At 50.6% G+C, this 10,774-nt stretch overlaps 1 protein-coding gene across 1 annotated transcript; it reads left to right on the plus strand.

The window, feature by feature from the left end:
- Window positions 1-547: 547 nt before the first annotated feature.
- On the plus strand, window positions 548-5,219 carry LOC127193211 (uncharacterized). The gene is made up of 4 exons (XM_051150518.1): window positions 548-561; window positions 2,809-2,885; window positions 4,223-4,392; window positions 4,641-5,219. The coding sequence occupies exons 1-4, from the start codon at window positions 548-550 to the stop codon at window positions 5,217-5,219; spliced, it is 840 nt and encodes a 279-aa protein (XP_051006475.1).
- Window positions 5,220-10,774: the final 5,555 nt, after the last annotated feature.

Below are 10,774 nucleotides of genomic sequence, written 5' to 3' on the forward strand. Positions count from 1 at the left end.
AACCCTAACACTAAACCTATCCCTAGGCCCAACCCCATCCCCAACCCCAAGTCCAACACCAACCTCAACACTAACCCTAACACTAAACCCAACTTTAACCCTAACCACAAATCTAACCCTAACCCTATCCCTAAACCTAACACGAACACCCCCTAACCCTAACCATAAGCTGAACGCTCGCCCTCGAACTAACACTAACACTAACCCAATAATAACTCCTAACACTAAACCAACACAAACCCTAACCCAATTCTTATCCCTAACCCTAACCCTCAGCCTCCTAATCCCAACCCTAAGCCTAACCCTAACCCTACCCTACCCATAACCCTAACGCTAACCCTAACCCAAACCCCAACCAAAAACGTATCCGTAACCCTAACCATTACCCCAAACTTAACCCTAAAACTTTACCCTAACCCTAATCAAAGCCCAACCCTAACCCTAAAACTACTCCTAACCTAACCCTAACCCTAACCATAACACGAACCCGAACTCTAACCCTAAAACCAAGCCTAATCCTGTCCCTAAATGTAACCCGAACCTCAACATGAACCCTAAACCGTAACTCTAAACCTAACCCTAACCCTAATTCTAACCCTAACCATAACCCCGACCTTAATCCTAAACCCTACCACTAACCCCTAACCCTAACCCTAACCGTAACCCTAATCCTAACCAGAACCCTAACCTACCCTAACCATAACCCTAACCCTACACCTAACCATAAATATAACCCTAACCCTATACCTAACCTTAAACCTAAACATAACCCTACCCTAACCCTAAGCCTAACCCTCACCCTAAACCTAACCCGAATCAAAACCCCTAATCCTAATCTTAACCCTAACACTAACACTAACTTAACCCAAACCACCACCCTAACCCTAACCCTAACCCTAAACCTACTCCTAACCCTACTTCTAAACATAAGCCTAACCATAACCCTAACCCTAACCCAAACCTCTAACCTTAACACTAACCTTAACCCTGACCCTGACCCTTGACCCTGACCCTGACCCTTACCCTAAACATAACCCTAACCCTAACCCCAACCTCAGCCCTAACCCTAAACCAAACCCTAAACGTAACCCTATCTCCAACCCCAACCCCCAACCCAACCTTAACCCTAACCCTAAGCGTAAAACTAACCCAAACCCCAAACCTAACCCTAACCATAAACCTAACCCTAACCTTAACTCTAACATTAACATGAACCCTAACCCTAACCATAAACTTAACCTTAACACCAACCCCAAACATAACCCTAACCCTAACCCCAATCTTAACCCTAACCCTTACTTTTACCCTAATCCTAACTCTAAACTACTCCTAACGTAACCCTAACCCTGACATGAACCCTAACCCTAACCCTAAACCTAACACCAACCCCTAATCCTAACCCTAACCCTAACCCTAACCTCAACATGGACCCTAACTGTAACCTTAAACCTAACCCTACCCCTAATCCTAACCCTACCCTAACCCTATCCCTAACTCCTACCTTAACCCTAGCCCTAACCTTGACTCTTACCCTACCCTAATCCCAACCTCTCCCTAACCCTAACCCTAACACTAACCATATCCCTAGGCACAACCCCAACCCCAACTCCAACACCAACACTAACCCTAACCCTAATCCTAACCCCAACCTTAACCCCTAACCACAAATCTAACCCTAACCCTAACCCTAATACTCACCCTAACCATAACCTCTGCAAACCTAACCCAAACCCCTAACCCTAATGCTACTCTAACCCTACCCCAAAACCTAACTCAAACACTAACCCTCACCCTAACCCTAACCCTACCATGACCATAAACCTAACCCTAGCCCTAATCCTAACCCTAACCCTAACCCAAACCCCTAACCCTAACTATAACCATAACTCTAACACTAACCCTACACCTAACCCTAACTCGTAACCCTACATCTAACCCTAACCCTAACCCTAACTCCAACTCCAGCTCCAACCCTAACCCCAACCCTAACGCTAACTGTAACCTAGCCCTAATCCTAACCCAAAACCGGAAACGGACCCGTGAACCCGAACCCGAACCCATAACCCGAAACGGAACCGAACCCAACCCCAAACCCAAACCACAACCACAACCACAACCCTCACCCGAACCGAACCCACACGGAACCCGACCCGAAACCCCACCATAGCGTGCACTGGAAACAAATCCCTAAGCCTAACCCCCCCACGGGCCCTTTCCTCAACACTAACCGTAACACTAACACTAACCCAAACCCTAACCCGAACCCGAACCTCGAACCCCAACGCCCGCTACCATCAAACCTAACCCTAACTCTAGCCTAACTTGACTTTAACCATCTAAACAACGAGACCCTACTCTAACCCTAACCCTACCCTAACTCTAACCCTAACCCTAATCCTAAACCTAACCCTATCCTAACTCTAAACCTAACTCTATCCTAACCCAGCTCTAAGGATGAGCATAACTTTAACCCTAACCTGTCCCGAACCCGAGCCCTACAATAACGCTAACCCTAACCCTAACGCTACTGTAACCCTAACCCTAACCGAAAGCCGGACCCCAAAACGAAACCCCCCCCCCCGGCCCTCCGACCAAATGCCGACCGCTAATCCTAACACCAAACTATAACCCTAACTGTAACCCTAAACCCAAACACAAACCCTAACACTAACACTAACCCTAACCACCCTAACACTAACCCTAAACCTAACCATAACTGTACCCTAACCCTAACACCAATCCTAAACCAAAATTTAACATTAGCCCTTATGCTGACCCTAACCCTAAACCGACCCCCTTGGCCCCTAGTCCGAAGGCAACCGCAAACCGGTCCCCACGGAAACCTAACCAGAACTGTAACGCGAACCCGAACCCTAACCGGACTCGTAAACCCCGAAACCCTACCCCTAACCCTAAACGCACGTCCCCCTAGCCCTAACTTCTAACCAGAATCCTAACTCCTACACCCGAAAGCTCGCCCACCCTGAACCTTAAAACTAACCCTAAACTTAACCCTAACCATAAACCCAAATCCAAACCTAATCCAAACCCAAACCCCAACCTTAACCCTAACTCTAACCCTAATCCTAAAACAAAAACGTTTACCCTCACCCTAAACAAAACCCTATTCATAAACCTAACCAAAATTCTACCAAAACCTTAACCCTAACCTAAACCCTTACCCAACCCTACCCTAACCCTAACCCTATCCTCTAACTTAACCCTAACACAACCCTAACCCAAATCCTAACCCTAACCCTAACTCCAACCTTAAAACTAACCCTAACCCTAACCCCAACTCCAACCCCAACCCTAACACCAACCCCAACCCTACTATAAACCTACCCTAACCCTAACCCAAACCCTACCCCAACCTTAACCTAATATAACCCTAACCCTAACCCCAACCCTAACCGAACCCAAGCCTAACCCTAACCCCTAACCCTAATCCTAACCCTAACTCTAACCCCCCTAAGCCTAAACCAAACCCTAACCCTAAAGCTATCCTAACCCTAAGCTTAATTCTAATCCTAACCTCAACCCTATCCCCAACCCCAACCCAAATCTAACCTTAACCCTAACACTAACCCTAACCCTAGCAATAACCTTAACCCTAATTCAAACACTAACTCTAATCCTAACCTAACCCTAGCTCCAAACCCTACCCCAACCCTATCTCTAATCCTAAACCTAAACATAATCCTAACCCGATAACCCTAATCCTACCCCTAACCCCAACACTAACACTAACCCCAACCTCAACCCCAACCTCAAAAAACAAAACACCAACCACAATCCCAACCAGAACCCTAATTCTAACTCTAACCTTACCATAAGCTTAACCATAACGCCTAACAACCACCCTAACCCTGAGCCCTAACCCTAACCCAAACCCAACCCTAACCCTAACCCTACCTCTAACCCTAACCTCTAACACTCACTCTAACTCCTAACCTTAACCACAACCTTAACCCTAGCCCTAACTTTAACCATAACCCTAACCTCCAACCTAAACCCAACATTAACCTTAACCCTTACCCTAAGCCTAACACGAACCCTAACCCTACCCTAACCCTAAACTTAATGCTAAACCCCTAAGCCTAAACAAATCTCTAACCCTATAAACCGGACTGAACACTAACACTACCCTACCCAACCTTTGAGCCGAACCTAACCCTAATCCCTAAACCCTACCCTAATCCTAACCCTAACCCTACCATAGCCCTGACCCTAACCTTAACCCTACCCCGAACCCGAACCAGAACCACGAAGCCTAAGGATACCGCGACGCAACGCTACCCCGAACACAGAAACCGAAAACGACCCCGACCCCGAAATCCGAAAAACCGAACACCTGAACCTAACCCTAAGGCTACGAACCCTAATCTAACCGTAAACCTAACTCCGAGGCCGAATTTCTGAAGGCAGAACCCAAAGTCACACGGAAAGCAAAAACCCGAGCCACAAAACCCCAAACACCAAGTCCCCAAAACCAAAACCATGCCGCGAACCCTAAACCCGAGAGGAACATAACCTAATCCGAAATCAAAACCAAACCCGATAATGCGAAAACCGTAATACCCGAAGCCCGAACCGGAAGTCCGAACCCGAAGCCGAAACGGAAAACCTAACCCGGATAGCCAAACCCCAAACCCCAGCGACAACCCCCAAACCGAACCGGGACCCGAAAGCGGAGCCCCACAGCCGTAAACCCGAACCCGAACCCCAAAAACCAACCCGAACCCGGATACCCGAACCCCAACCCACCCGGAACCAGACCACGACCCCGAAGCCGAACCCTGTGCCCTAGCCCGAAACCAGAACACGAAACAAACGCGAAGCCGCTGAACCATAGAGGCGACTCAGAACCCGGCACCCGAACCCAAACCTTGGACCCTACCCTCACCCGAACACGAAATGAACCACTACTCCCCAACGGCAACAACCAAGGGCCCAACCCACCCAACGCAACCCCGAAAGCGAAGCCGAAACCGAGCCAGCGGAAAGCCATAGGACAAGGAACGCCACCCCGACCCCGAACCCCATACCCCAACCGGCAACTCGAACCACAGCCGAACCGAACCCGAACCCGAAAGCAGCCCGAAGCCGAACGCCGAATCCCCCCGACACCGAACTCCAAAACACGAACCCTGGGACACGAACCCAATAGCACGCACAAAGCCCTGCACCCGAAAGCCGAACGCGAACCCGAACCCTGAACGCGAACCTCGGAAGCCGAACACGAGGGCGAACCCGACCTCCGGAACCCTAACCCGAAGTCCGAACCCGAAGTCCGAACCCAAACCAGACCTCTCAACCCGCAACACGACCCCTTGATACACGAAACCTAAAGCCTTAACTCCAGGCCGTGAGGCATAACCCGGCCCCCCGATAACCCGAACCCCAACCCTCAAACCCCAGCCAAACTCCGAACCCCAAGGCGAAACGAGTAACGCCAACCGGGGAACGCGAACACGAGCCCGAAACCGAGACCCCCGACAAGCAAACCCCAACAACTAACGCGAACCCGAACGCGAACCCGAAGCCGAACGCGACAGAACCATGACCCCGCACCCGAAACCCGAAGGGAACCGGAAGCCGAACGCGACCCCGTACAGGTAAACCCCCGGACCCGATAGGCCGAAGGAGAACCCGAAGCGAACCCGGCCCCGACCACGACCCGAACCCGCAAGGCGAAAGCGAACCCTAACCCAAATCCCCACACCCTCCAGCGCCGACCCGGCCGCAACCCGAACGCGAAACCCGGCGACCCGAACCCGAAGGCCGAACCAGAACCCAATAACCACCCAACCCCCTAACCCGAAACCTGAACTAACCTCTGCACTCCCAACCCCAACCCCAACCCTTACCCCACCCATAACCAACTCTAACACTAAACTCGAAGGGCGACCAGAAACCATAAACGCTAATCCCTACACCTCACCCTAACCCCTAAAAACCCATAACCCTAACCCTAAACTTAATTCTAACCTTACCCCTAACCCTAAGCTATGGCTAACCCTAATGCTAACCCTACCCTTAACCTTAACCCTAACCCTAACCCTGACCTTAACCCTAAAACTTAATCCTAACCCTAACCCAAACCCCCAACCCCAACCCCAACCCCAACTCCAACCCCGACCCTAACCCTAACCACAACCTTAACCCTAACCCTAAACCCAACCCCAAACCCAACCCTAATCCTAACCTTAACCCCAAGCTTAACCCTAACCATAACCCTAATACTAACTCTTACCCTAACCCGAACCCTACCCCTAACCAAACAGTAATCCTAACCCTAACCAAAATCTACCTTAACCTCAACCCTAACCCTAACCGTACCCCTAACCTTAACCACAACGCTAACCCCATCCCCAACCTCATCAACAAGAAAAACCCAACTCCTAGCATAACGCGCACCCGAAACCTACCTGCACCCTAACCCTAACCCTAAGCCTAACCCCAACCCTAATCTTAAGCCTAACCTTTAACCTAACTCTAACTGCAACCCTAACGCTAACCACAACCCCAACCCCAAACCGAACCTCAACCCAACTCTAACCCTAGCCCGGACCCGATACGCGAACCCACTGGTAAGCCAGAACCCTAACCCTAAACCTAACCCTTACAATAACCCCAACCCCAAACCTAACCCTAAACCCGAATGCGAACCTCACCCGAACCCTGACCTTAACCCTAACCTAAACCTCACTGTAAACCTAACCCTAACCCCAACCCGAACCCGCAACCCTGACCCTAACCCTAAACCCAATTCCAAACCCAACCCGCACATAACCCGAACCCTACAGTAACCCGAACCCTAATCTTAAGCCGACCCGACCCTACCCCTACGCTAAGCGAACCCTAACTTCCAAAGTGAACCCTAACCCTAAACACTAACCCTTAACCTCTACAACCGCAAAACCCCAAACCAACTCAGATACCCTAACTAAAACCTAGCCTAACCTAACCTACCCTAACCGTAACCCTAACACTAACCCAATCTTAACCCTAAGCCTAACCTAAACCTAATCCTAATCTTATTCCTAACCCAAACCTAACCCTAACCCTACACTGACCCCTACCCCTACCGCTAACCCTAACGCTAAACTTAACCTTAACACAAACCCCAAGCCCAGCTTCAACTCCAACCCGAAATCCTAACTCTAAACCTTACATAATGCTAATCCTAGCACTAACCCTAATCCTATCCCTAACAGTAACCCTAAACATAAACCTAACCCTTACCCTGACTCCAACCCCAACCTAAACCTAACCCTAACCACTAACCCTACAATAACATTAACCCTAACCCCTAACACTCACCCCTAACCCCTAACGCTAACCCAAACCCTAATCCTAACACTAAAAACCTAACACTACCACAACCCTAACCGTAACTCTAAAAAAAAAACAAACAAAAAAACCTAAACCGAACCCGGGTAACCCAATGCAACCCTAAACCAACCACTAAACTTAACCCGAACCTTAACTGAAAACTACTGACCCCGTAACCCAAACCCCAACCCCAATCCCCACGCTAACCCTAACCTTAACCCTAAGCACAACCTTAACCCTAACCCTAAACCCAAGCTCAAACCCAACCCTAACCCTAACCCTAACCCAAACCCCAACCGGAACCCGAACCCGTAACCCTACCCTGAACCCGTACCCGAAACTCTCGAACACTAACCCTGAACCTAAACCAAACCCTAATCTGAACCCTAAACAAAATCTAACATAACCCTAACCCTTACCCGACCCTAACCGTAACTCTAGCCCTAACCCCTAAACCTAATAATAAGGGCCAGAAATCCTGACCCCTAACCCTAACCCTACCCTAACCCTACCCTAACCCTAACCCCAACCCAACCCTAACCCTATCCCTAACCCTAAATCTAACCCTTACCCATACCCTAACTCTAACCCTAATCCTAACCCTAAATATAACTCTACAATAAAGTAACCCTAACTCTAACCCAGCCATACCCTTACCCCAACCCTAACCTAACAGACTGTAACGCCGAACCCGTAAACACTAACCCGTTAATCCGAAAACCTAACCTGAAACAGAAACACTAACCATGAACCCCTAACCCTTACAATATCCCTAACCCTAAAACGACACCGACCCGACCCAAACCCTACCCGGAACCTGAAGATACCCCATCCGTAACCCTAACTTTACCCTAACCCTAATGCTAACCACACCCTAACCCCAACCCTAACCCTCACCATAACCCTAGCCCTACAATAATCCTAACATTAACCCTAACCCTACCCAAACCGGAACCCTAACCCTAACCTGACCCTAACCCTAAACCTAACCATGACCCTAACCCTACAGTAACCCTAAAACTAACCCTAAGGCCGACCCCCGACCCAAACCCGGACCCGAACCCGAACCCGGCGGACCCCCTGAACCTCGCCAAGAACCCGAACACGAACCCGAACCTAAGCCGACCCAAACCCAAACCGAGCCCGAAAACCAGCCCGAACCCGATAACCGAAACCGAGCCCGGGAAAAACCTCGACAGAAACCCGAAGACTGGAACGCGAAGCGAATCCGTGAACTGGAACCTGAACCTGAGCCGGACCCGAACCCACCCGAAGCCGGAATGCGAAACGTACGGACACCGACGCCGCTAACCCGGGGAAAACGAACAAAGAACCCGAACCCGAACCCGAGACCGGAAGGAAGCCGGAACCTGAGCAGTATCCCGAACCCTAACTCAAACACTAACCTTAACCCTCACCCTACAATATCCCTAACCCTAACCCTAACCCGCCTAACCTTAAACCTAAACCTAACCCTATTCAAACCCAAATCCAAACCCTAACCCTAATACTACCCTTAACACTAACCCTAACCCTAACAACAACCCTAACACTAACCCTAACCCTAGCCCTACCCGAACCCGAACCCAAACCCTAACCCGAAACGCAACCCAGAACACGAAGCCGATACCCCCCCAAAAACTCACCGAACGCGAACCCAAACCGGACCCAATGAACCCGAACCCTAACCCGGAACACTGCACCAAACCGAAGACACCGAAACCATGGCAACCGAACCATGAAACCCGACAAGAACTCCGAACCCGAAAGGGGAACCCGAACCGAACCCGAACGGACGCGGACCCGAAGCTCGAAACCCGAGCGAAGCCGAAGCCGGACCTAACGACGAACCCGAAACCCGAACCGACAGGTACCCCTGACCACGAACATGACCCCTGACTACGACACCCGAACCCGAACCCGAGGAGGACCCGAACCTTAAACCCTACCGAACCCGAATGCGGACCGACCCGAACCCGAACCCCAACCCGAACAGCACCGCAACCCGCACCGGAACCCGACAGGCCGAATCCCGAACCCAAACCACAACCCCGAAACCGAACCCGAACCCGACAAGAGCTCCGAACCGGAAAACCGAACCCTAACATCGAACGCGACCGAAACCCGGAGGCCGTAACCTGAACCCGGAGCCCGGAAGCCGCAACCGAACACGACAAGACACTAACACGAAACCGAAGCCGGAACCGGAATCCCGAACACGACCCTGACCCGAACAGGAACCCGAACCCGACCCGAACCGAAGGGCGAAACCGTCACCCAAACTCAGAAGCAGAGCCCGGCCCCGCAAGAACCGACCCAAACCCGAACCCAAATCCGCGCCCCCAAGCCGACCCCGTGACCCGAAGCCGGACCCGACAATGAACAAGAAAACACACAACCCCGAATCCCGTAGCCCGCAGCGAAGATGAACAAAAACCGAACCAAAACCCGAACCAAAAAGTTAAACACGCTGAACCGAACCCGAACCGGAACAGGAACCCGAATGCCGAGCGGAACCCGAACCCGAACCAGAACCCGACCAAACATAAGGCATGCCCTGCCTCCAAGGCCGGGCCGAAACCGAAGCGCACCCACCCGAAGCCGAACCCTAACCCGCACCGAAACCCAAACACGCTACCCGAACCGGAACGCGAAACGGGAACCCGAACCCGAACCAGCCCACACCCGAAACCGACCCGACGCGACCGCTAAGGCCGAACCCCGAACCGACAAGAACCCGCACCCACGAACCCGAACCCGAACCGTACACCCGGAACCCTACCCGAACGTCGAACCTTCGGATAAACCGACCCGAACCCGAAGCCTGAACCTAACCGAACCACGAAACCAACCCGAGCTACAAACCCTAAGCCTAAACCTAACCCTAACCCTAATTCAAACCAAAATCCTAACACTAACCCTAAATCTAACCCTACAATAACATTAACCATAACCCTAACGCTAACCCTAACCTTAACTCTAACCTAACAATAAATCTTACCCTCACCCTAACCCTACAATAACCCTAACCCTAACGTGACCCTAATCCTAACCCTACCCTAAAACCTAACCCTAACCATACAATAAAACTTAACCCTAACCCTAACACTAACCCTAACCCTGAGACTAACCCTAACCCTAACCCTATCCCTAACTCTAACCCTAACACAAACACTAACCCTAACCTTAACCCTATTCCTAACACTAAAACTACAATAACCCTAACCCTCACTCTAAACCAAACCGTAACTCCAACACTATCCTAACCTTAACCCTAACCTTTACCTAACCCTAACTGTAAACTCTAACCCTAACCTTAACATACGACCCTAACCTCTACCCTATAAACCTAACCATAACCCTAACCCTAAGCCTAACCCTAAACCCCTACGATGGCCCTAACTCTAACCCAAGCCCTAATTCTAACCATAACCAT

Source organism: Acomys russatus, chromosome 8 (genome assembly GCF_903995435.1).
Source record: "Acomys russatus chromosome 8, mAcoRus1.1, whole genome shotgun sequence".
In the NCBI taxonomy this organism is placed as follows: domain Eukaryota; kingdom Metazoa; phylum Chordata; class Mammalia; order Rodentia; family Muridae; genus Acomys; species Acomys russatus.

What these genes read in the sequence shown, in the direction of transcription:
- LOC127193211 (XM_051150518.1), top strand. An exon ending in CCCGAACCCTAACCGGACTC is followed by an intron (nt 2,886 to 4,222) that starts GTAAACCCCGAA and finishes ACCCTACCATAG; the next exon opens with CCCTGACCCTAACCTTAACC. An exon ending in CTACGAACCCTAATCTAACC is followed by an intron (nt 4,393 to 4,640) that starts GTAAACCTAACT and finishes TAACCCGGATAG; the next exon opens with CCAAACCCCAAACCCCAGCG.